Genomic DNA, 27307 nt, shown 5'->3' with positions numbered 1-27307 from the left:
GAGTTTTAATGTTACCTTTTAAAGTTGCATAAAAAAGAAAAATCAGAATTTTCTCCTTTGCAGATAAAAGATGAATTTTTAAAATTCATCAAAATGAATCAAAAATGTTCATTATTCTTCCATGGTGGAAAAATAACAGTGATATTATCAGGGACCAAGCATTTTGATCTATTTTTTGTAATCTATTTGGTGCAACGAGGAAAGAAGAAATAACCAGAGACTTGTTCACTCAACATCTTACCATTGATTTTAACCTAAAGACATTTGATATCTTCCTGGTAGACATTTGCTGCCAGTTATGAACAGTGGCCAGTATAAGAAGTGTTTTAGCATCAGGGTTGTCTTTCTAATGAACTGAGAGACATCAGAAAACCCATGGGAGACTGATGTCCACTAGGGTGAAAAGGCCACGAAGCAGAACCGCTCTGTAGCAGGCTGTAGTTCCCAGGGCTTCGTCTCGAGTGACAAGCACTTGATCTGAGCTTGTATTCAGGGGTAGAACATCTGCATCTTGTTTTGCTATGGAAACTTGCTTAACTTCAGCTTAATATTCTTTCTCGGAGAGCCATGTGTGTGAGGTAATGGCAAGGGCGGCTCTGAGTTGAGCCAAACAACTCGCAGGTGAGCCTGCTCTTCGACTAACTCCAGGGCTGGCTAGCAAGGTTTCGTGTCTTGTTTCCAACAGAATAGGTATAAGAAGATGCAGCCTCCCCAGGAGAGTGTAGCTTGATTCTGTTGCTTCTCCAAGGGCACGTGCAGATGGCCATGTGGTGTGAGGCAGATTCCTGCCTGCCTTTCTCCTGCTCCCTGTCTCAGATACTTTGTGTAATTGCTGCCTTCTTAGCGCTGGAACCGCTGTGCTGTGAAAGGTATAAAGAAATGCAATGAGATGCTAAGAAATCCCCCAGGCATGTTATGGGACTTGGAGCACTCAGAATTAGTTTGCAGGGTTCTCTGGACAGTCCCAAAGACTGGACTTTTTTTAATGAAGAAAATTGGATCCAGATTTATAGAAAAACACCCCTTTTTGGTTTCAGGACAGCTTACATTAGTTAGTGGCATATTACATAATTATTTCTCTGACTTCCTGTGACAGTGAAGCATTACTTGGCTGCAATGCTGAGCTTGCGTAGCTTAGTATTTTCTTAGGACACTGCAAGCCATTTTGAGTGTATGTGTATCTTCCCAAAAAGACCAGTTTAGATGTTGATATCAAATGCAGAGCCTGAAACACTTTCTGCTAACTTCATTTGCTTTTTAACAAGATATAACATGTTTTCTTAAGTTCTAAAGAATAGTTTCCAGCAGCTTTCTTTGCTGATCTTGCATTTTACTCTGAGTTTGTAACATCAGTTTCTCCTATTAACTCCCAAGTTTGGTTTAGTTTCTAAATATATAAAATGACTTTAACACTATGTTTATATTAAGAACTAATAAAAAATAAATGGAATAGAAATCTCCTTCATAGTGAACTAAGTGTTCTTATTAATAMTACTGTGTAAAATTCCATTTCAGACTGAGCTTTGCATTAATCCRTGTAAAGTAAGAGGAACCAAGAGTATGCTGCATTTAGAGAACATTCAATGGGTTTTGCTTTTAAATTTCTTTTATCTTTAGGAAAAAAACAAAGAACTCCAACTTCACAGATGGGCTTTTCTTACTCATTTCCTCCTGGCATGAAGTTGGGAATATCCTTTTCAGTATTGAYATCAAAATTCTGTTTATTTTTCTTGTTCTTCAAAGGCAAGATAGCTTTGAGTTGGATTTRAATTTCTTTTCTTGGAGTTCTCTTCCCTCACTTTTCGTACTAGTTCAGCTTATGAGGTGAGAACTTGAACAAGAACAGAAACAAGTATGATAGTGGGTTATTCCACAACTTTCAAATGGGTAAGACAGGCAGTGCCTTTTTTTCCCAGAGAGAAAAGGTAGTGAGGTTTGTAACAGTAAGTTGAATTCTGTGTTAATGAGCAATTTGCTTAAAGGCTGTTAACTTGCTACTCACAAGTCAAATTTGTTACAGTGCCAAGTCTCTTTGGATGTAAATCCAGGGATTTTAGGAGACACTGAAAAAGCTTAAATTGCTTCAGAGTTTGAACAATGCACAGTATTGTATAGAGAACTTTTATAGAAAAATGAAAAGCTTAAACAGCAGTCTGCATTGTGTGGCATCTAAAATTATGAATGAAAAGTTCATCCATATGTATTGGTTTTGCCTTTTTTTTAAATATCTGCTTTGCATGAAAATAGTTGTCTATTAATTTCTTCTTGAGGATTAATACAAATGGGCCTTTATATTTGATTTTGGCTGAGTAGGCTGCACAGTTTTAACATGCTGCATGCAGACTGTGTGCCAAGCAATTTAGCAAAGTTGTTTACACTAACAATAATCCAGCAGGACAGAGCCTATAATTCTTCACTGATAATAACATGAGGTAGTAATGAACACAASTTTCTGGAGGAGTATTTACAAAAATTGTATTATACTTTTCCAGTATCAAAGAATTACAAGTGGATTTGGTTTTAATTTTATTTTATAGGCAGCCAGTTTTTTCTTCATCAGGCAGTCTGTATCATCTYCTCAAAGCTACTTTACAAATCAGCATGTAACCGTTACTTGACACAAAGAGTCATTGTTTCCTTTCCCTTTCATTACAACCCATAGGCTTTGGTGGACCGTTGACGATAGCCCTGCTAGAAGTTGTTGTATTAGCATTATATCAAGATCATGGATGCAACCACATGTAGACTGTAAATGCCACAAGGCAGTTTTAGTTTCTTTTGAGTCAGTTTCCATTGATACTTCATCAAGTGACTTTTTGAGAGCGAGCTAATGTTCTCATACCCCCTTCTGCAAGCGGGTGCAGTAGCACCTGTGGCTTGATGTGTCCTGGCAGGTATTTTATGAGTCTTGGTGGGGAGGGAAGAGTTGACCATAGTTTGTCATCTAGCACAGATGCAATTTTGAAGTTGTTAGAATTTTCTTTGTCAGCTTGCAAAATATTTTATTCTTAACATCAGCAATAAATTGGCACTGCTATTAAGATAAGGTAAACATTTTACTGATGAGCAAAAACCTCTATAACAGTTTTTCATGTGTAGCTATGGTGAAACTCAAGTGATGATAATGCTGGGTGCTTTACTTCTTGGCAAAGGAAATCACTCAGAAATCTCAGTGAGGGGGAGACCATTCAAAATGCTTTCTAAGAAAGGATCTACTAAGATGCTTTAACTATCAACTACTTACGTAACTACTTTAACTATCAAAAGTTAAAGTTATTTAATAGGAATAAGAGGAATTTAATTATAAGTCRTGAAAAGTAGAATGAGTTTGGGGAGGAAAATTATAAAATTCCATTTTGAATGTTTCATTTACCTAACTTATAATACTGTTTTTTTAAAATAACACTCCTTGCAGTTTAACTTTGTTGTTATTGATGTGAAAAAAGAACCAGTTTGAAGTAGTAGTATACAACAAAGTCTAGTTTTTCCATTCTAAAATTTTAAATGACCCTRTGTGCCTAGATTTCCTTTCCTCTTTAGAGAAAAAAGTCATCTCCCATGCAGTGTATATTGATAGAGACTGATATAAAAGAAGAAAAGTTGTTATAGCTCTTGTGGAGATAAAGGAGAATAATAGTTTTAAGTAACCAGCAGATGAATGCTTTCACGGGGATTGGGCTGTAGTCTGTGGAGTGGACATTGCTACCAGGGTCTCACATTGGTTTCTTTAAGACCTGCTTATACCCCTCTCTCACTCCTCATCACTTTGTTGGACTGGCCCGTGTCTACTATGAGACAGCTCAGGCGGTGTAGTACAGAACTTTCCTCCTGCTCTTCCAAACTCTGCTGGCAGGTTCCAAGAAATATCTTTGCTCTCCCAGGAAAAGTTTGGAACTAGTTATGTTTAAAAAGCAGTAGTTTTTCCTGGAAACCTATTTGACAGGGCAGGCATGGAAACCACTCCACATTTACGCCTCCCTGGTTTGAAGGGCTTAATAGTTATTCCTCAGCATACAGAAAAAAGTCTTTTTTTTCTTCTTGTTTATGACTAAATATGAATTCATTCTGCTTAGAAAATAAAAGAGATTTAGTAGATCAGCCTATCTTTTTAGGAATTGTTTACAAATGGCACCAGTGCCTGCAGGTTGCCAGAGACACAGCATCGCTCGTGGCACGGCATGCTGCTTTACCTGCCAGGTTTGGTATGCCTCTCTGCTGCAAGTAGATGCAAATATCTGTAAAATTTCAGAAAAAGGTTTTTTTTTTTTTTGCAGTTCGATATTCTTGAATTGAAGTTTTTCTGTGCATGATGATTTGCTTATTTAATTAAATGGCCACGTGAAGAAAACCGAAGTTGTCCAGTGAAGAGGAAACTGTTTCTATGAATCTGAATTATATAGGAAGACCAGAAAATGCCACACAGGAGTTTGCCAACTAAAGTCAAACTATGCAGTTGTTCTGTTTATAGTCTTTGAAAAATAATCTGTTCAAAAGCTGGAGCTTTACAAAACATAGTATCTTAAAAGGAAAAAGGGTATGGCTATGGCATCTCCTTTGTGGTGTGAGGGTTTTTTTTTTTTTTTTTTTTCAGACACATTAAATGAAAGGGATGAGGGAAGTGCTCTATGATTCATATTGGACAAGTTTGAACTCAGCCAGTTTCTTGGATTTAGTATAAATATTTATGGCATGGAAGGATAGTTCTTTTAATATGCTTCCTTGTGCTCCAGATCTTTTAGATGTCCTGCTCAGACATCTGGTGTGCGTTGCTGCTTGTTTAACCTCCACCCCCTTGCTTTTCATGCTGTGGCATYCGGGAGAGCCATCGCAGTGGCTCTGTGGTCGGTGCCGCGAGGCCGGTGCTGACATGGGCACTTTTACTGCCTGCAGAGCATTGACTCTTGATGCCGTGGGCTGCAGTTTCAAGCAGGGCCTATTGCTTGTGTCCTGCTGGAGGCTGCATGTGGAGCCGTCTGCCCAAGCACTGCGGCTCCAGCGTTGGCAGYGGTGGGTACTGTGGTTGGACCGGCTCCTCTTTTTTTAGCAGGAGTTGTCTCTTAGCACTGTTTTTGTAACAAATCTATCTATTAATCCCACCTTAAGCTGCAGCAAGAAACAGCAAGTATTATCCTTATTTGCAGAAGGGAGATTGAGACAAATATGAGCTGTAATTGATTAAATCCATGTAAGTTAGGGATGAAGTTGAAATAAACAATCCCAATATTTTGATCACAATACTTTGCCACTAAGCATTACAGTGATCTATTAGTAACCTAAACATGCTATTTGTTTAAAATATATGCTGTTGCTTCAAAATATACAAATAAAATTATAATTGATTAGCTAAACAGAGAACTGAGTTTGAGCCTTGCAGTGGTGGTGTATGCKCTGAACGCCTGTTTCCTAGTCAGCAGTTGCAGCTGAACAGGAGCTTTCAGATTAAACTGTGATGGTGCCTTGTCCAGAGCGGGTTCAGGGTAGTGTCTTTTAAACCTGAGATGATGAAAGCTGTTTCACTGGAAATAGTTGAGTATTTTTAGCCTACGGAAGGACTGAGCTTTCATAAAGTGTAGTGGAATGGAAGAGTGTAAAGTTCCCCCTTTGGAGCCGCAGGACCTCTGCAGGTCAATGCTTTTATATTTGAGCCCTGGTGAGTTGCATAAAAGGAATGTGTCCACTGATGCTGATAGTTAATTCTGTGTTCTCTTCAGATGAAGAATTGAAGGGAATGAGAAACTTCAATTAAATAGCTGTCCAACTGTGGCCATGCAACATAAGACTTGGCAAAAGCCAAACTGATAGCCTACTTATGAAGCAGTGCTTCAAAACCGTTTCTAATTAATAGTGTCACTGCCCCTGTGGTGACTATTGGGTTTCATTAAAAACTGCCAGAGTGGTGTTTAATCAAGTGCCTGCTTAATTGTGGTGGGACACCTTTCAAGTCTGGTGGAGGCTTCCCATTATTCTGGTTAGCTAGGGAAGGCTGAGCAGAAGGACTTGTGCCCTAGAGTCCTTCGCAGATGATACCATTTTAATTCAGAATTCACTGAGGAGTGTTAACATGTTAACATGTGGTGAACAACTTGATTCTGGATCTTGTGGAGCTAGTATTTGGGAATGCTGGGACTCAGATACATAACTTTAACTTTGTTACCTTCCTTTTGTCAACATGTCTGCATTTCCCTGTATTTTTCCTGTGTTTTATGAAGCAGTTGAAGGCAGAAATGAATGGTTTCTGCAGCTTTGAAATAAGAAAATGAGCCAGAAGTCTGCAGTTAGGCTACTCAAAAGTGAGAGTCAGCAAAAAATTAATAAGTACAAGGGTAGGGGGGCTGGAAGATGAAGTCCTAACTTGAAAGCCTTTGAGAAGGACAATGTATCTTTGGTATTGGTCACTTATTCCAATCCTATGACATTCGAAGCAACTTTAAAAAACACCAGTGATTGCTTGTGGTCTTTCCAGCGTTCTGGATAACCTGCCCTCGGTGCCCAGCAGTGTCAGCGAAGTGCTCTGCAGCCAGCATGCAATGACTTGGTAGCAAACACTTTCCCTCCCTCTGRCTTTCCAGCTGGCCTGAGCTTCCTCTTCGAGCAAGCATTTATGACAAGTGACCCTGTAGCTTGGCCCCATAAACAACTCTCCTCCTTGTGAAATCAAGTGTCCAGCTATGATTTAAACTGTGTTCCCATCTGTTGCTTAACACCACAGGGTTGTCTTTCCTTTTATCTCCTTCAATCTGACCAGCAGTCTGTGTCGCAGCACGGCTGATTGTGGCAGTGGAAGGAGCTTTGCTACAGACCCAATATCCTCCAGCCTCCTGAGGAGGGAGAGATATAACACCTTCCAGTTCCGTGCTTTGATAAGTAGAGTCTTCCACTGGAACAGAAGTTATTAGTCTTGTAGGTTCTATGTTTTTCGGCCTTGTAGGGCTTATGTTGAACTTGAAACCATTCTCCTCTGTAGTTTGAGGCACTGACTGTGTCATATCTACGTACGCAGAGGTACTGACCACCAGTTACCATAAAACATTTCAGATCTTCATATAAGGAATTGGCAACTTGACATCTCTTCTATATAAATAGCATGGTCTAAAGATCATATCTTTCTTCCATCAGAATGGCTTATGCACTCAGCTGTGGGATTCACAGTGTTTGTGCTGTCCAGTGTCGTTCTTCCCTCTGTAAAAGGGATTTTGGAGACCGTTTTGAAGGACAAAGGGATTTTGTTCTCCACAAAGGATCCCTTGTGGGAGATGGGCTGAAATTGTCCTGACACTCTTGGACTCAAGTTTTCAGTATTCTGTCCAGCTTGGTTGAAGGGGCTCTGTGTTTCTTAAATATGTGAGTCTGTGTCAGACTGAAATTGCATAGCAGAAAACTAAAACTAAGATGAAAATTTCTTCCGTTGTTCATTAGGTTAAATGCAATTTATTCCTTTCACCTCGACTCAGGAAGAGTTTGCCATGCTAATGTTCATGAACATTGGAGCAGCTCTTGGTTGTGCCTGTCCGTGTGTCTGTTAAGACTTTCCTCCACAGCTCGTCCTTTGGTGACAGCCACTTTTAGCTTTGATGATTTGTCCAAATGTTATATGAGAAAAATGCAGTAACTGGAACATTTTTAGCTTTTTATAACTTCTTATTTCTTTATGARTTTGAGGTCATTGCATGCTGCTAATGGGAATGCAATTTGGGAACTTCTGCAGTCATCTTTGCAGGACTTGCACAGAACACAGTGTTCTAAGTGGTGATCCTGTTTTCCTCCAGATCCTTTTCCAGAGAGAACCATTCACCCATACATACATATATACTACTAATATATATAGAGTGTATATGCTTTTGTGTTCATATTTGAAATATATGTAATATCTTCTCTTTTTGGAACGGACTCTGGGAAAAATAAAATGAGATTAAAAGAAACATTGCTTAAAAGTGCAGTATCAGCTCTTCTTTTAGAAAGTTTATTTTTATTGATTCTGTGATTATTTTTTGCATGTGAAGCAAAGGAGAATAACCCAGAAAAAAAAAGGTGTCTGGAGCATGTTTATAGTTAGTTATTATAAAATTATGTGGTCTATCTCAAATATTCTCTACTTCCTAAAAGTGGAGTACATTTTTTGATCTTAACTTCAAATGCTTTGGAGAATACAGTGCATGATATGTTGTATATTTAATTTTAATATGAACACATTATAAAGAAACATCTACATGTTTGAAAAAAATGGTTAATGTAGAAGACCCTGATTATACTTTTCTTCATGAAGAGCATGGACTACCCAGCACAACAGCTTAATGTATGTAACAGGATCTTATCTATTCTTGTTACTAAAAAACTTAAAGCAAACCAGGTTTCGTAATCTGTTGTAAAGCCATATCTCTCATCTCTGCATTGTGTGTTTTATGGTATTTAATCAATTCATACCTTTTAAGTACAGCAGAACTGTGGAAAGGTTTGTGTGCATTATGCCCCAGGAAAACCAAGCTATTAGGCAAAACTCAGATATATTGGGATAAAGTTGTGCATTTTTGGGTGCAGGTAAGAACAGATACATTAAGATCTAGGTGCACGTTGTCAGAGCTCCAAAGGGAGAGCTTTACTGTCTTAGACTCCTTTGTAAGAACGTGAAGTATCAACCTGAACCTGTGTTGAACATGTGTGTTGCTTCAGACCTGAATATCTACATACCTTGCCACTAATAAACACAATATTAGAAAACAGCAAGGCAACAAATGCATCTCTGTCGTTTTAAGAGGAATTACTCCAGTTTGTGCTTTCAAAAACTGAATTTCCACTTTGTCTCTCTTTTTCCTTGTATGAAATTGCATAGCTACAAATATCACTTAGGATGTTGAAATAGTACTTAAGCACTATGCATTTTTTTCTGTTCTGACCTTTCTGTGACTTGGATTTACTTTTGAAATTGTAATAGGCAGTTTTTCTAGCCTTGATTGTATCTCCTGAAAGTCAGAGTAGTCTTTATAATCACTTCAGCTCTCGCATCTTTTATGATCCCCAGTTAAGTCACTTAGCTGTGTGACAAAGAACAAATGTCTATACCTAGAAACTACCACCCTTCTGAAAAGCARTATACTGAATGTGTTGACCAACAGTGCTATATCATTCATAGTTTTTACTGACAGTGTTTTATACTACATTTTCATAAAATCTTGTTATCAAATTGAAAAAAGTCATGTGAGTTTTTCATCTGACAACTTTTAAAATCCGCTGATCAGGAATGTGACAGTTTGTCATATAACAGTTTTGAAATCAATGATCTTGAATCCTAGTAACATGTTCCTTAAACTTTGCATGATCTCTGTTAGGATATGCTGTGCCAATAACATTGGTTTACTTTCCCACTTGCGCAAGTATATGAACCCTCATTAAGTCTTCAAACCAGGTTACAGGTGTGTAGAAAGGAGCCGCACTCCACACCTGAGCTTGCGGGAGCTCTGCTTAGAGCAGCAGCTTGCCTTCCRTTAGAACCTCTATTTACTGAGAAAATGTATGATACTTTTTGTTAATTTTAAATATTTCACGTATACTTTTCTTGGAGAAGTTGGCAAGGAGGATAAGAAGAGACATTTCTGTAGGAACAGTCTTGCTTTCAGGGTCGAGAAAGAATTTCAGTCTTGAGCTGAGGGAAATCCTTATGGGGCACTGATCGCATTTAAATCTTGTCTGCAAGCTAACGAATCGTTCACTTGTTTGTTTTTAAGTTGCAGATTACCTGAATTGATGTGCTTGTAAGCAGAGTTAGCCAAATGGGGCGTTATCTTAAAGGCAGAAGTACAAATTTATTGCATAGTCTCATGCTCTAGAGTTAAGCCCATGCCTGAGCTTATGGTTGGGTTGGAAGGCAACAGAGCTGCTGGGCTGTGGAAATTAAAATTGGCCATTGGAAATGAACGTATTTGAGGATTAGTGTTAGGACATTAAGAAGTGTCTCCAGACTAGAACATTAAAATTGTTCCATCCTGCTTCCCTTATAGCAGATCTGCTGCTCTCCAGCTTCTTGCCTAAATACCAAGGGGTGTTTTTATGTTTAAACATTGTTTTACGTTTAAACATTGTGTTTAAAGGAACACATACAGATGGCTTTGTGTGGGCAATTTTAGCAGTTTTGTATGGAGTGGGGCATTTCCAAGGTTAATCTAGCTGGACCTGATCATTGCCTGTGCTCCTCAGCTCAAAGCAGCAGTGTGTGAGATTGTTTGTATTTTTTATATTTTGAAAGGATTTTTCAGCAAACATGCCTGCTATATGCATGTGCTATCCATGCCCTCCTTGTACCTACTCGTGGCTTCTTTCCTTGGGCTTCTTTCCATTTAAAGTGGGGGGAAAAGTGGGAGGTGAGTGCAGAGGTCCGTATTTTTYCTTCTTCTTTGCAGCGTGAAGCAGAACATGGCCCTTGCTGGCAGACTTGGTCAGCTGAAGCAGCCAGAACAGAAAATTCAATTTAAACACTGTGTTTTGTTTTTGGCCATGTGTTTTCTGGCATACATCTCTGCACAGTGGTAGCCAGAGCTTTGTTCCAGGAGTAAGTGCTTTTCGTATGTTTATAAATGGATGAGAACAAGATTTTGCCAATTTTTCTGTAAATGTGTATATGCCTTTTTGGGTCCCTAACTTAGCTTTTTGTTATCTTGCAAGAAAGTTGGTGAGACCTAACATCAAACATGAATGTTAATAAGTTTGCAACTGAAAGAACTCTTATTGCCTGTTGTGAAAAAATATTTCTGATTATTTCCAAGTCTGGCTTCATAGCAGCATTTTATGATTAGACTCTTTTCCCTAATACTAACTTTTTGTTGTTCCGGTAGTTTATTCTTTTGTTATGTTATCCATGTGGGCAGAGTTTTATATACTAAAAGGCTAATAGAGACTGCTGCATCTGCCTTTATAGCATTTAGCTATAAAGAATGAGTTTTTGTTTAAATCTTTTATCAGTATTTAGTTTTATCAAAAATGCAGTCCAGAAGTAAAATAATGATGAGAAAAAGATTTTTTGCTKGTCTGTTTTAGGGTGGGTTTATAGAAGTATTCAGCAAGTATAGGGTTAGTATAATTTGTGGCTATTTCTTAGGATATATTTTAACATGGAACTATGATTTACGTTTGAGGAAAATGAATGGATTCCTCTTTTTTTTTATATATATATATATATATGCAAGTAAAGTGAATCTGCATAAAACGATGCTTTAGCAGTGTCTGTAGCCTAAATATTTGATACAGATTTAGTTTGAGGGGGATCTCATAGTTTCAGGTATATCACTTTCCTTGCAGAATGTATACTGTCCTGCGACATATTACCTAAACAAGTCAGTTAACAGTACTGGTACGTTAATTCTGTGATAGAATAGTGTATTTTTCTTACTGTTTTAACTGCTTGCTTTGATACCTTGTTGAATTTATCAATTGAAGTATGTTCCCTGCCTGGCATGTGGTGTTTCAAATTGTGTGATTTTTGTCCATGAATTGGAATATTAATGCGACTTACCCTCATTTCTGTTGGCACAGCCTGGCTTGTATGTTGGAGATAGCAGAAGACAAACATGCAGCAGTTGTGAATCCATCCATTTGCATTTAATCATTTCATCATTATAGGAATCGAGGGAGGCAGAGTAAGAGGTTTTATTTTATAGTATGCTATTCAGATATACAGCTTTTGTAAGTGTCTTGACTTTTCAAAGAAATATTTAATGTGTCATGAGCATTTTGATTTTGATCTTGCATCAGTAGATAAAATTGCTCTTGGAACCTGTTCATGTCCTGTTAGTTCTGGGCCCAGGAACATGAGGCAGCCTCCTGTGCTCATGAGAGCTCGTCTGCACAGAGGAACTGGTAAAAGGAATTAAAGAATGATTGCTGTTAGTTAAAGGCTGCTTAAGCATTTATGCCAGTGACTTTATTAATAGAGTGGTCTGCAACCGAGTAATTCATCCAAAGGATGAATCCAGTTAAGGATCCTGTTGATAGACAATGCAACTGGTGATTTTTTTGCGAAGTTATAATTGTGTTGGGAATTGTGCTCCTGTGGGCAGCTCTGCTCTTCGGATGCAGGGCGGCAGTGGAAGTCAGAAGGGCAATGCATGAGTTTTACTTCAGCTTCTCTTAAGGTTTGTATTATGTACATCTCCCATTGGAAAGTCAAAGCCTTTTATTTTTTTGGTTGCAATTTATGTTCTGTTGTGTGGATTAATGGTGGGCAGCAGGAGATCGGAAGCGAGGTGGGGACTGGGGCTGTGGGTATGGTAGCCCGGTCTGTGTGCAGCCCTCGCTGCGAGGTCAGGGAGAGAGGAAGCCAGTGGCCAACAAAGGGGAATTTTTTTTTTCCAGTCTTGGTGACTCCTGGAGTTCTCAGACATATTTTAAGACTTCTCTGGTGTCGTGCTGTCAAATCCACACTTGTAAAAACATGACTTTTGCTGTTGTGATGTTTGTGTTGTATGAGTGTTTCAGGAGGGACACATACTGCTGACCTAGCTGCAAGAGAAACACAAATAATGTTAAAGATCCAGTGTTTATAGAGAACTATCTTGGTGGTATATAGGGCTGAAGGGAGACATGCTGTTTTTACAAGCATCTAGTTCAGTTTGCCTAGGATCACGTGAATCGCTTTCAGTTTGAAGTCCGAAGTGGCTAAAATGAAGCCCAGGCTCCCGAGTGCCTTGGCTTGGGGCAGCAGCACGCGCTCCTGCAGTGTCGGGTATAGGCAGGCAGGGTCAGGCTGTCGCCCTCAGCCTGGTTGCGCTTTATCWGTCTGCTCAACAGTTTGAACTTTTTTCTTTTTTTAAAAAAAAGCAAGAGCAAAAGCACAACAAGTTTGAGGAGCAGAGCTAGTAGAAAGCAGCAGCGCCCGAGCAGCTGCTCGTGGGACAGAAGGACATTGAGAGGCCTGACAAATGCGCAGTGGCGTGGCAGGAATGGCCTGTGAGGGCTGCAGGAGGGACTCGGGGGTTTATAGAATACAGTTGTTTTATCAGAGCGCTGCCCACCAGTTGTGTGATCAAGGCTGGTTGCCATGGCRCGTGGTCAGATGGGGAGACAAATCTAGGCAGGAAAGCAGCATTTTTTTGGGAGACTCTGCAGTGGTTTCTCTCTGTCTGGTTTGAATTCAAGTTTGGTAAGCAGGAAAGTAGTGGGAAATGAAGAAGTCTTATTTATTTAAATATAAAGTAAGTTTAGCACTAGTCAACCTTAAAGGCCACCCGAGAATTTGTGAAGCAGCACAAGGACAACAATACATATGTGCAGTTTCTGTCCCCCAGCCATGCCAGGGCAGGCATGTTGCAAGCATTGGCTGCTTGCTCAGGAGCCCTTCCCTTGAAAAGGGGCTTCTTTAGTCCCAGCAGTGCTATTTTTGCCAGACTTTGCACCCGTGTCAGCATTTAGTTTGTAAATGCTGTTGTTACCATCCATATAATAAAAGCTTGKTTTTTTATTTTGAAAAATAAAAACTCAACAAGGTAATTGCATAAGATGAGGCTCATAGCTATTGACTGAGGAGAAGGTAAAGTTTGCAGCTTGCTTGCTAGTGGGGTTTAGAGACTTTCCATTTGAGTTGGGTGTTGAGAATGACTGTGGCCTCACCGGGAGAAATCAGGGGCAGCTGGTGCTCACAGAGGCCTCATCACTCTGCATGACAGAATCACAGAATGGTTAAGGTTGGAAGGGACCGTTAGAGATCATCTAGTCCAACCCCTCTGCACGCGCAGGGTCACCTAGAGCATGTGGTACAGGATGGCATCCAAGCAGAGTTTGAAGATCTCCAGGGAAGGAGATTCCACAACCTCTCTTGGCAACCTGTGTTGTACCCTCAAAGTGAATTGGAGGCTGAGGAGCTGCAGTGGCACCAAACTGGCATTGACCCTCACTGCATAAAGATTTATCTTTAGATATTTATATTATCTTATTTTTCACAGATAGAAATGAGGGCGACTCCTTGCTGAGTACGCTTGGTATATTGTGATTTGCTTGATGTGATCTTCACAACATAGGTGGAGATCTCTACTGGCAAAATCCAAAGTCCAAGGCAATTTTTGCAGATATGATTATTTCAAATGCCAAGTCTTCAACTTAATAAAAGATTCTTGTGACATTAGGGTGTTTGGAGCGAGGAATTTCCAGTTAACCTGTTGTTGGAAGCAAGAGGAAGGAGGGAGCCTGGATGTCTGTCCTGGTGCCGTAGAGCACAAGTTTTACTATTTCAAGCTGAAATGGAAAGTTCCAGTTCAGATTTGGTGCCAGAGTCTTTAATAGAAATCCTGAGTTGTGGTGTATTATAGGTCACTGTATATTTGCTAGTTTATATTATGCTGACTAAATTGGCAAAATGTTTATTTTTACTGGTAAATATTCAGGAGGTTTGCTCTTTGCTCCTCCTCCTCCTGCAACAAAATACTAYTTGTCATGTGTAGAACTAGGGCAGCCTTCTCCAAGTTGCTGCCCCGCTGCTGGTGTGAAATGTGTGGTGACACACAAAGATTGCTTTTCTCAGGCACTTAGACTGTGCATGGAGTTAACTTTATCCTAATTTTAGTTCTGAAAATTATGGCTGGGGAGAAAACCAAGTTCCCTTGCAGTGTAGGAAAAATACAAATTTTGAAGTCTCACAAAAAGTGACTATTTTTGGGACATTACTAGAAAAGCTAACACTCTGCTTCTCTCCCAGCCTCTTAAAAGTTTGAAAAGCAAATTATTAATATCTTAGTTCTGTGAAACCTAACTGGATTGTAGCTCTGAGGAGGTTTCAGCGACTGTTGGTGAAAGGCAGCTCTGTCCTTTGGGCTACACCAGCCCAGGGTTTAATTGAAATGAGAAAAATGCTTCAGTAACTATTTAGTAACAATATTTGAAGGTGCTCACATATAGGAGCTAATTGCATAATTTCTGAAATGATTTATACCTGACTTCTACATTCTGAGAATGGTATTTTCTGTAGTGTCAGGTTGTACAAAAAGTATAAGCTACTCAGTGTACCACCAGTCTGGCTTGCCCAAAGTGATCTGTGTTAGCATTGAAGTTTTATGGTTGTAGTGCTGAAGAAATGCATTCTTTGCTCATGGCTGCAGACATAGTGTAAAAGCAAGGAGAGGGACATTTAAGGACAAATTTACGCTTGCATCAGCAAGTTTGATGTTTTTCCTTAATTTTTGCCTTGCGTCGTTATATRCCAGACAAGCTTGTTTTGGACAAGGAGTATACAAGGAATAATTTAAGAATTTCAGAGTTTGTTCAGTTTTTTATCTTGAGTATTTGACATAAATGTGAACTGCAATCCTGGAATTTAAAACCCAACCAGAAGCAAGGGAACAAAGCGCATTTTGGTGCAAATGCTCATGTTGTGCAGAGTGATGTAAGGAGAATCCAGTGTTGGAATGGCAGCTTGTGAGGAGGAATGTTTCTAAAAATAATATATTTATATTAGAAGGCTGTTTTAGCTTTTTAGCTCAACCTTTTAACTCATCTGGGATGAGTATGCGTTAAACCTATTACCTTTTTGTTTTCAATTGCTACTATGTTCCAGCATAAAGCACTGAGATGCAGCTTATTTAAATGTCTTAAATACGCCTGCACACACCTGGCATAGCATATGTCTTTTTGATCTTTGATTGTTTTTTTTCTGCAAGAATGTTTTCAAAAAGCACCTTATTTTACCTGTTTGCTTGTCCTCTTCCTGCAGGTGAAGCTGCTCTAAGAGGCGAGCCCAGAATGCAGTCCCTTCCTGTATCCTCCGCTCTAACCAACCATCGAACAGGCCCTCCTCCCATCAGCCCCAACAAGAGAAAGCTCAGCATGGACCAAGGGGATGATGAGCTAGACTGTGAAAATGAACATATTTCTAAAATGAGTCGAATATTCAATCCGCATCTGTAAGTGTCTTGTTTTTTGATACCTCTGGTTGACAGAAACTGTCTTTTGGGGGGCTAAAATCCTGTTGCATGGCAGACTTCGGGCTAGACTTGCCCATTGTTCTCATGCATATGAARGATCTGCACAGAGGCTGGCCTAATTTGTTTTTTTTCCTTGGTTTTATTTTTGCACAACATCAGGTAACAGGAATTAGCCTTACTCAGCTATTTATAGCAAAACATTTATACTTGTCTTGCAATTTGTAAAATACTGGGGGCGTTTATTCTTGGTATTTTGCTGATTGCACATCTCCAGACCCTGAGCACTCTGTGCTCTGCTAGTGGAGGGTGGGGAAGCAGAAGGAGAAGAAACAGAAGTGCTTTGCATTTTTCTAAAGCCGGGAGATTGTGAGCCAGCTGCTCCGTAGTCTGCTTTGACAACTGGGCAAGCTGCAGTTGTTGCTGAACATTATTTATACTACTGCCTGGCAGCTCTCAYAGTCGCATGTTGAATTTCTTGTACAGGTAAGGTTTTGATGAGCTAGGTGCTTGTGTTGGGTAATCGTCAGATGCCATTCGTGCTGTGTTCTCATTCCTGGGAATGCAGGTCTGGTTGGCATGAAGTGCAGCCCGGAGGATTCCTCTCATTCTTGCCTGGAGGAAGTGATCGGAGCAGTTCAGCAGTCCGGGATAGCTTGATAGCTGAACGCTGTTCCCTGCTGCCTCAGCTCGCACAGCCCTCCGCATTCCTTKCATTCCACTCTGCTGTGGACTGTTGTGTTCAGTCATAAGATGCGGACAGAGGTATTTATCCTCAAATAAATCACCAGAATGTTAGTCAGAGGCTGGGCCTGTAGTCTGCAGTCTTGGAATTTGTTACAGATCAGGAATTCGGTRCTGAAGTAATGCAAAACAATAAAAGCTCACAAGCAGAGAGAGATTTACCTTTCTCTTTCTCTTAAAAAAACATAGTTTATAGCCTTTCTTTGGCTCTCTTTGATATTGGAAAGAACTGTATGGTCTTTTTCTATGGCAATATGTGACACAATTTTATGGTATTTAATTGTTTTTTTCCAACTCTGTAAAAGATAGGATTTTAAAAACTCCTATGCTAGTAATGATATAAAGCACAGCAGGCAGTTACATAGATTATCATGGCCCTTTATACATTGGAGGCCATAAATATAAATGAAGATTGAACCAACAGACCCACATACAAGCCAGGTTCAAAACTAAAAGATATAAAGTTATTTCACATGACCCCTTAGATGTGTTTTGAAAGAGTCTGGTCTTTTCCATTTTTACTCAATGGACTGATTCTTTCCRTGATTCTGTATTGAAACGTGCATGTTTTCGTCTTACTATAAGAAGGACTGATTATCTGACTAGTGTTCATGTGATATGGTTCAGTCTATTTCCATTAAACCATGAGGTTCAGATGAATCATAATTTAACATAGCATGCACTAGGCCATTTTTTTTTTTCTGCTTTATTTTCAAAGTTTGATCTGGCTGAAGATATTCAGCCTTTTTAACTATGAGGAGCTCAAAAGTCTCTTTCAGGTCTAATAGATCAATCTGGGAAAAAAAAAAAAAAAGTACTTGCTTTTGGGTAAAATGTAATACATGTCTATCATGAAACAGGGCCCTCTTTACCCTTGTTCTATGTTCTACGCAGAATTGTTAGATTTGGTAAACATGGGATGAATTTTTTTGCAGATCTCAATCACAATATCCAAGTATTGTGGATGCCACTGGGTGACTAACCTAAATGTGTGCAGCTTTGCCCCTCTGAACTGGCATTAAGCATATTTACGATCTGGATTATAAAGGTGAGGTATTAGTGGCCGTGCATTTTGAGCCTTTCAGGCCCTGCAGTCCCCAGCAGCGTAGGAGGAGGGAGCTGCTGACAGGACAAGGTTGCTGTGCTGACTCTGGGTGCTACCGGAGTAGCTGTCACTCCCTCCCCTTGCCCAGGAGGCCGTTTGGTACTGTACAATGTGGATGGGTCTTCTCCRCTTGAGCAACAGTGCTTGGAGGACCGAAGTCCTTGTAGCACCTCTGGTTCAGACATCAGAGTCTTGGCTTGTCTTGCTGGAACTGGGAATCGGTTGTAAATTCATTCYCTTAAACCCAACGTGTTTACGAGATAGCATAACAAAATAGTGCAACAGTTGTACGCGGTGGCTCATTGTAAATTAGTAGAGTGTTTTAGGAGTGATTTGATGCTAACTCATAGGCAATAGTACTCTAGCMGTGTACTGGGCATCAGATCGGGAAGGGCTCCATTTAAATGCTTGGGATGTGTTGTTAAGAGCTGAAAGGTCTCTGGCCTTTTGTTCTATAATTGAATAGATTTGAGATAGTGACACCTGAGCAAGGACTATCTCCCTGCTGCATTAAAGTATCATCTTTGATGAGGTTCTTCAGAGTGCTGTACTGCGGTTTGTGAGCACAGAAAACTGGGCCACTGGGCTCAGGAGCAGAGTGCACGGGTGTCCTGCCCTCCTGTGAGCTTCCTTCAGTGGGGCCTGGGATTGCCCTACTCCGAGCAGATGGACCCATGCCCAGCTTTTTGGCAGAGCTAATTCTCTACTTTGCGATAAAGAAACATGCCTCCTTGTGTCCTTCCAGATTCAGTATTTAAAATCTGCATGTGAAACTGCTTTACTTATTTATGGTGGTGAACTGGATTCTACTGATACAGTTTCAGTTTTTCTGTGATTATATAGAATATAGCTTTAAACTCTCCACTTGGGGAAAAGGAGCCCTCCTGTTGCCTCCCCCATCATCACCACCACAGATACTCACACTCACTGCAATTTAAAACCTTTCTGGCAGTGTCTTGTGCTTTCCCTGCGCATTGCAATATGAAATTACTTTTTTTTTTTCATTCAACACTTTCTTTTCTCTCTTTTAAATGCTTTGCTTAAAATGCATTTGCTAAGTGTATCGTCTTGCTGAATTAAAGTGTGCTTGCACCACACTATTTCTGATGCTATGTAAAGGAGAAGCTAGTTTATTTTTAAGCATCATGTTGGAACATGYTTTTGTTTTCATTTTTTTCATTTGACTTATTAAAAATTCACCTGCAGAACAGTAATTAGGAACTTGGTTTATGTAAGAATTATGAGCGCTTTGTGTATGGCTGCAGTGGCTGGGGAGCTAGATCTGTCTTTCTGAACAAATGGAGCTGCTTTGTTGTATTGCCACGATTTGCTTAGCATTTCATGGCAACTCTGGTGTAAAATGAACTGTAGCCGAGTGTTGTGGTGCAAGGGTAAAGCGACTGAAGGGTGGTGTACCTTTAAGTGAAGGTCTCCATCCTGACCTATGTTATGTGGATTTCTTGTTTGTCAGGCTGGAGGCATTTTCTCATTTTCACAGTTCAGCTGAAAACAAAGGCCTCCTTATCCTTGCAGGGAGCTCTTAAGAGCTGACATCAGCCTTTTCCCAGCAGGCAGCATTTCTGCCTTAAGAGTCCTTGCAGGGAACTGAAAAGCCCGATAACAGTTTCTTCTCATTGCATTTGTTTGCCAAGTAGCAAATAAAATGATCAAATGCCAAGAGCACAGAAATCTTTCTTCTTTTTTTTTTTTTTTTGGGGGGGGGGGGGGATAGTTTTCTAAGAAGGACATTGGTCTCTTTGCTTCTCAAATTTTATTTTTACTAGGAACTAGCAAGTATTTGTACAGGGGACAGTTAGGACTGGTGCTTTATAATGTGGTGTAGCTATTTTAAAGAGTTTACATGCTAGCAATTTGTGGGGTGAATCACTGTATTTAATCTTAAAGTGAACTGATGTCCCTGACATCTTCCTGAGTATTCAGATTTTGTACTGTTAGTGAGATTACATATGAAACTGGTCATCTGAATTTATATTGGAAGGAAGCTAATATTTTTGCTAGCTTGTAGGCTGAAAGCTGGTGGTTTGAGTTTGGAAGTGTGGAGAGGCGCAGCGCTGGGAATGGTGTATTTGCCTCTGGGTTGCAGTTCCTGCTTACTTGGGTAGCACTAGGTTTGCACTGAAAAAATCTCATGGGCAGAAAATGCAGTATTTAAGTAAGTGTTAGAAGAATAATCATCTCTTGATTTGCGTGACCCAATTTGGTTTATTCTTGTCATAAAGGACAAAGGTTTGTGCATTAATCTGTCATCTCAGCTGTGTCCTTTTCAAACTTTTACTTGTGCAAGTAGCTCAAAACAGGGAGTTTGGAGTAAGATGTGAAGTGCTCAGTGAAGTGCAGCCATCAGGATGAGTGGGGAGGGTCTGGTCACCTTCCTCCTCGCCTAGAGTGCAGGGTTCACATGTTGCACAGAAAAGTGGATCCCCATTTTGGTGCGGGCGATGCCCAAGCAAGGCCTGGATGTAATTTCGACCTGGGCTTAAAGGTAACCTGGGAATCAGCAAATATCTCCTCTGCTGCTGCCTACGACTTTCAAAGTTACTGYTCCAGTGCCATGTGGTATTAAGAAATATGTTTACACTGTCATTTTATTGCAACAAATTGGAATTAAAAGGATATTTAGTGTGCACACATGACTTGGAACTCAGAGCATGCACCTCACTTGCGTACAGGCATCACCGCGAGAAGGTCCCTTGGCATGAGTTTGCCTTGGAAGTATTTTAGGACTAACCTGGTGTTTTCAAAGGGGTCCCATTGAACCTGAAATTCTCTGTATTTCTAGCGTAGCAGTTACAATTGTATCTTGCAGATTACATTAACCCAAGGATTACTGAACAAGCTGCTTTCCTAAAATGTTTTTTTTTTTTTCTGCTGTGCATTTCTGAAAGATGGAGGGGAGATTTCAATAGCGTAGATGAACCATTATGCAAACTTCTCATACTGTTTCTAACAAATGTAGATGAAATTGAAGCTCAGAGCTCTCAGTTAATCTTTAACACTGTGAACTTAGCAGAAGTTGTTGCCTGAGCCAGAATTTCAGGAAGTGCCTTCCCAGCCAGGAGGCCAGTTGGGCCCGGGGCAGTTTCAGCACTAAAACCCGGTTGCTGCGCATGGTTCTTTAGCAGAAGGAGCGGCGCCGGGCAGACCGCAGCTGCGTGCGCAGGTAGCCGGGCTGTGCTGGCCATGGTCTCCTCCTTGCGCGTGGCCGCCTGCTGCACTGCTGGCCGCTCGGATGGCACCTCTGCAGAGTGGCTCCCCTTGCTGCTCCTTCTTCATAGGGAGCGTGAGGCGTCTGTGGAGGTTTGTGCACGAGGTCCCCAGGCAGCCCCGTGAGCGGCACGGCCCCATGKGGACGAGGTGGCCGTGAGGGCACGAGCGCCTCTTCACTGGGGCGCAGGATGGCACATGAGTCCCCTGAGCTCCCGCCGCCGCCTTCACCCATGCCTAGGCAGGAGGCAAGAAAAGAACCAGTATACATTTAAAAACACACTCTAGATGTATACCCTAAACATATGGAAACAAAGGTTTAATCTCGCTTCTTTTTATTTAACCATTTTCCCAGATGTTTCCTGCAGTTTGACAGATGTGCCATTTACTGCAGAGTTGCACTCTTGAGAACTGCAGTGTTATGGACACAGTTGCTATAGACAATGACTGTGTCAGGGTAAGATTTGGAATAAAATGTTACATTAATTTCTAGTTGAATCCTACGTTTTTTCCCCAGACTGCAAACGCTGGCGGACCCATCTGCTTTCATTTTCTCCCATGCTGTAATGTGCCCCAGCCTCAAGCTGGGGCCTTTAACTCATTGSTGCAGGACTTGTGAGTGCCGAATCCTGCACAAGGGTTTGGGCCTTCATATGTGCATGGGGGACAATGGCATCTGTCTGTTTCTAACCAACCGGGAGCTGTCTTTACATTTCAAATACGGACTTTACTAGCCAGCTGGTATGTCTGTTCCGCCCCCCCCCCCCCCCCCCCATATTTTGGTACTTAGTCACAGTATAGAGAAAGGAGGGAAATGGGGAGGGGGCAGCTGCTGTGTAACATGCTGCAGCACTGCGTGGGTGGTGGTAATGCTTCTCCAGCCTGGTCTGGGGGTGAAACTGGTTTATTTAACGCCTGATGTGGCCATGCAGGGGGGAGCAGCAGAGCAGGGTGGTGCCGCCGGGGACTCTTAGYGCGACGAGGCGGCCGGCGCCGGCTCTGCCGCAGCCGCTCGCTTGCCAAGTTTGTGAGGCCCCGGGCGGCGGTGGGAGGACCGGCCGCCTTCGCGCTCACCATGACTGCGCTGAGGTTAGTGCCGGGCCGGGGCAGCGCGGGGGCTGTCGGCAGCCCCGCGAGGGAAGCCAGGAGCCTCCCCACGCTGGGTACAGGCTCCGAGCTCAGCCACGGAGTGCTCCCCCCCCCCTCCGCCCTCCCAGTGGAAAATCTTGCAGCAGTCGCCTGTGCTTTGAAGTTGCCTTGATGGAGGCTAAGTGAGGTAGCTGTGTCCACAGGACTCGCTAGAACTCAAGCAGTCCTTTGCATTTCTTAAATAACTCCATGACAGTGTAAATTAGCTCTGCAGCTCTCCAAGATTTCTCATTCACAATGTAAATATTGTTCCTAAAATACAGCAGAATGCGAACATAGAAAGCAGTCTGTGTTTGCTTGCTTGTTATACCTGCGGGCCTGTGCGCACATGGGAGCTGCTTCCATGCGCTCTGTTGCCCTGACTGTGTTGCAAAATACCTGATTAGGAAAAAAGGGGTGGGATTAATTTTCTAAGCCATGAGAAAAAGAAATCCAAAACATCTGGAGAGAAGTCTGAGACCCCCTAGTTACTGCCTCATGCGTCCCTAATGCACACAGCTGCACGGTTACTGGAAGTGGGGGGAGCTGAGTGTTACTGTCRGGTTAAGGTCGATCCATGTGTTGCTGTCACAGCTCTCTGCCCTCTCTGTCATGGGCCGTAGGACATGTGTACGGGGAGGGCAGCTGGGGATGTGTGTGTATCCCTGTATATGCACATATGTGTATGTGTGTTTATGTTGGAGCTGTATTGCCATGACTTGGTTTTGCAGCCTGGATGAGCAACTTGGAATATTCATAGATCAGCCTTCTGAAAAGGGAAGAAACAAAAATGCCAAAACATTTCTGCTTGTGATTTTCTTTTCTAACTCACTAAAGCCTCTCTCAAACCAGCAGTTCCTTAAGCTGATGTTCTTTGCAGAGCTGGGCAGCTTTAGCTTGGGYGCCTCACGTACCCAGTAACCATTAATTGCTCCTGCAGTGGCTGGGGTGGTGGTCAGCTTTTCAAAGTAATTATGTTACTGTGTTAATATGAACAGCTGTGCAAAATAAAATGAAGCTGTTACTGTACTTCGGGTGCTCTTAGAGATGTCAGTAATTCAAGTTTTATTAGCAATTGCAAACAGTTTCAATAAAGTTTTAAAGAAAAGTTCACTCCTTTTATAGAACAGTCCATGAAAAACTTTTCTTAGAGCCAGTTGATTTAAAACACAACTTTGAATCTAAGGCCTATTGAGTATTGTGAAATTCGTGTCTCAAAGGTAATGAACATATTCTCTTAGCTCTCCTTACTTCACCTCAACTAATGTTAGGTTATTTAGCTGATACAGATTGTATTTTCTAAGTATTAATGACCTAGGCCCTTTTCTCTAGGCCTTAAGAGCTGTTCAAATTTAGGAGGACAAGGAATGCRTGATCACTTCGAGATGGTCAGTTCCAGCACTGTGACCTTCTCTTCTGTGAAAGGCCTCTGGTGTGGGGAGAGCCTGTGCTCTCAGGTAGTTATTATCTTGTACTTCCCACATCATCTATCTGGAGAAAAAGTTAAACTGTTCCTCCAGTTTCAGAACCTGCGTGACCTGATCCCTTATGTGACTGAGCTGAGTAAAAGCCCCAGAGACTTTGGAGAATTTGATCTGAATTAGATGAATTGAAGCTTCTTCTCCCATACTAAAATAGTTGTGACAGGTGTAAGTGCTGTAGGAAAGTATTTTTTAAAATCAAAAAGGGGAAGATGTTGGAAGGGGCTACCTGCAACATGCTATATGAAAATGTAACTGGCATTTCTTATTTTCCCTAACAGTTCGGCACAGTTTCAGCAGTTTCAACACCACCAAGTTTTCCCAGAGCCTGCAGAGCAGCCTGCTGTACCCTGGCAATATTGAGCACACATGTATGTGGCTAATCTTGTTGCATTAGGACATGACCCACTGCTGTGTGTATTTTATATCCAAGCTTTCGCTTTACATTGGCCCATGATTTTCTCTGTGTGACCATAAATAGTTTTTACAGTATTTTCCAGTGACTCAGTATAAAAGGTTTGTTGCAAGAGCCAAGTTTGACTTCAAAAGGATCTCAACATGGCTGAATTATAAAAGCTACACATGACCCAGCACATGAATTGGTAGAACGCAAGWGGAAATGCCTGCTAGAGGTGTTCAGGTGGGCACTGTAGTTGGGTATGAATTAATCATTTTACTGCTGTCTCTGACTTTTTCCAATAATCCCTCTGACCTCCGAACTGTTTTCCTGGAGGTCTTTTTGCCCTCTGCTTATATTTACTATCAGATTCTCCTTCCTGCTCTGAGAATTTTTTTTTAAAGAAAAACAAAAGCTTGGAGTGTCCCTTTAGATTCATCTTTTATTGTTTGCTCTTCTGGATGTTTTTTCCCTCTCTCAAGCAATTCACAGCATCAGGCAAGAAGCAGTTTAAACCTCCACACAGGTATTTTTTAGTTTCCCTGCCAGCAGCAATTTGCTGTTCTAGTACCTGTCCTACTACATGCAGCAGCCTGACCTGCACTGTAGACACAAACACAGGAAGCTGGTGAAGTCCCCTTGCAGGCTGGAGAGCCACAACAGAAAGTTCTCTCCTTGCTAACAGATTGGCAGGAGGTTCCCTATCTGTTGTCCTTGATCTTGAAAAATTCCAGACAGAGCTGGCATAGACAGCTGGTAGCTTCCACCTAGATAATCTAAGTCTAGCAAAATTCTAAGGAGATAAAAAGCTTTCTCCTTGGTACCCTCCTGAAATCATAACATGATGATGCATTTTAGGATTTTTTTATTGTTAATTATTTCAACATCCTAGTATGCCTGAGCACTTGTCATTGTGGTAGTACTGAAATGCCTGCAGCATCCTGTTCTTCCAACTCTACTTGTTTTTTTTTGATATTTTAGTTTTTTTTAATATATATATATATATATATATTTGTATGTGTGTGTGTATATATATTATTTTTTTCCTAAGCAGCTAGGTCATATTTACAGGTACCTCAGCAGAATGAAAGAAATCATTTGTCATTTCACATTTCCAGGTATTTATGTTCACATTTGTAATTAACATCTCTGCTATAGCCTCAGATAAATCTATTCAAAACTTCATGGTTCTTATAAAATAGGTCCTCAGGAGCGCCACTCAAAACTGGAGGGAGCATTTTAGAGGCTTGGGGCTGAACAGGGCAGAGCAACAGAGGAGCTGAGAATATGCAGTGTTTTTATTTTCCAGTTGAATTACAGTTTGGGGATTTAGAGGTCACCTGTGGTCTATGCCTACTGTGGTCAGATAACTTTGTCATAACTTCCGGCATGTGTGTGGATGCCTGTAGTCTAGCACTGAAATATATTTTCATTTAGTAAATCCCAGTGTTTTAGGCCTGGAACTAATGCTAAGCATTACAAAGCGCCCAGTGCTACTTTTTAAAATAATTTTATGAGTGGGCAAATATTTCGTTTCTCTTGGAAAAGAGACCAAACAAAGCCCAAACATTTCTTATGAGAAAAATAATAGAATAGGATCTGAGATTGTATTAGCTAATTTGCTGCACATGAGCTCTAGATTTGAGTTTTGTGGGTTTGGCTTTTGGCTAAGATGTTGCAGGACGTGGCTGGTTCTGTTGCGTATTTTCATACTTGGGAACGTTAAAGTGTCAGGAGAGCTTTTCACTGGCTCTGTTTTTGCTGGGTGCAGGCAGTAATTAGACATTTCTTTGTGGTGTTTTACAGCTTTTTTTATTTTTAATTTTTTTGCTGTGAAATTTATTCCYGTGGTTGATTACGTCTGCAATCAACTTTGCAATCCAAGATTTTAGCTCTGAAAAACCTTATTTAGTGAGAATGAATTTAGAAAGCCTGACCTATGTTTATAGATAAGATTATCCTATTTCTTGTATTTTTTTTTCTGGTTTTATTTGAAGCCAACTTCCCATCCTGAATGTTTTTCCATTGGCTGGAGCAGTGAAGTGAAATATTTATGAGCTGAAATGTTGTGAGGGCAGGATACAGCAGGGCAGAGAAGGAGGCCGTGAGCATGGGGCCCTGCCGTGGGCAAGGGGCCCGCGCCCCCACTGAGCACCCGCTTTGGGGCTCCTCAGGAAGCAGTACGAAGCCAGAGAAGAAAGAAAAAGGCTACTCGAAATAACAGGCAAGACCGGCAGGCATAAGATTATTTAGAATGGGACAGTCGGTCACAGCATGAAGAAGAGGCAGGGATTAAGTGGTGTCTGCTCAGCGCAGGCCTGGCTGCGGTGTGAACAGCCCTGGCTTTACTGATTATATTCTTTCCAATGTTGCAAATACTTTGGATAATAAGATGATGCTCAAAGACTGAACTGCTGATTTGCGTGGTTTATTTGATTTTAGTTAAGTTTAGATGAAAAATTTTGAGTAAGAGACACTTAAGATTTTATTTCTCTGGACCACAGAGCTCCCAATCTGTGAGAGAGTTCAGTAGAACAAGTCAGAGAATAAGTATTATATAGGGTGCTGAAAATATTAAAATTGTATCTGGATCAGTGGACACAAATGAAAAAGTTTACTTGAGCAATCCGATAACGTGTATTTGTACGACCATTGCAGAGGCTAATGAGAGCAGCGGGCGAGAACGCCTAGGCTGAGTGCCGCTCCCGGTGTCCTGCGCGCCCGGAGGGAGCGCGGGAGCCCGGCYCCTTCGGAGGCCCCTCTCCTCCCTTTTCCTTCAGCAGCTGGCASAGCTGGGCCGTTCCTTCAGGGTGGCTCTGCCTTAGCACAGCTTTGTGCCAGCGAGCAGAGCAGCTGCACTGTCAAGACCACTTAGTCAAGATTAAATCAAGACTTAGTCAACACAAAGGCAAGACCACTTATTTTCCTCTACCTTTCGAAGGGCTTTCTGCAGAGGATGGGACAGAGACGTTGCTCTCAATTAGCAGATATTATTTAGAAGCAAAGCGCAGCAGCCTGCAGCTCACAGGCAGGATGTGTGTGGTTTTGGTATGACATCTATCCGAGCACATGACGCTGGGCAAGGGCTGGAGCCTCCGTTATGATTCACTGGGGAGAAATATGGAAAACAATGTCTGGTTTTCAAGTGCTACAGAAATGAATTTAAGGTTGGAGTCTTGTATAATTTTGCTAAAATAAACCTGCAAGTAGTTTGAATCTCTGTTCAAAGGGAAGTGAGGTGATGCACGTGGCTGAGATGACGTCGTCCCACCGTGGCCTGAGGTTTATTCGGATTTTCACTGACATTAGCTGATAGATTTTCAGCCAGCAGACA

At 41.3% G+C, this 27307-nt stretch overlaps 1 protein-coding gene across 2 annotated transcripts in view; it reads left to right on the top strand.

Moving 5' to 3' along the window:
- Positions 1 to 27307, top strand: part of VGLL4 (vestigial like family member 4) — an 81228-nt gene that overhangs the window by 43390 nt on the left and 10531 nt on the right. For both annotated transcript variants that reach the window (XM_026046055.1, XM_026046056.1), the window contains one exon: positions 15686 to 15875. In XM_026046055.1, coding sequence (XP_025901840.1) covers positions 15686 to 15875 — 190 coding nt within the window. The remainder of the gene's footprint in view (positions 1 to 15685; positions 15876 to 27307) is intronic.

This window comes from Nothoprocta perdicaria, unplaced genomic scaffold, assembly GCF_003342845.1.
Source record: "Nothoprocta perdicaria isolate Ctin4 unplaced genomic scaffold, notPer1 scaffold_42, whole genome shotgun sequence".
Taxonomy (NCBI): Eukaryota; Metazoa; Chordata; class Aves; order Tinamiformes; family Tinamidae; genus Nothoprocta; species Nothoprocta perdicaria.
Note: the sequence above shows the minus strand (reverse complement) of the source record. Positions and strands in the feature narration are given on the sequence as shown.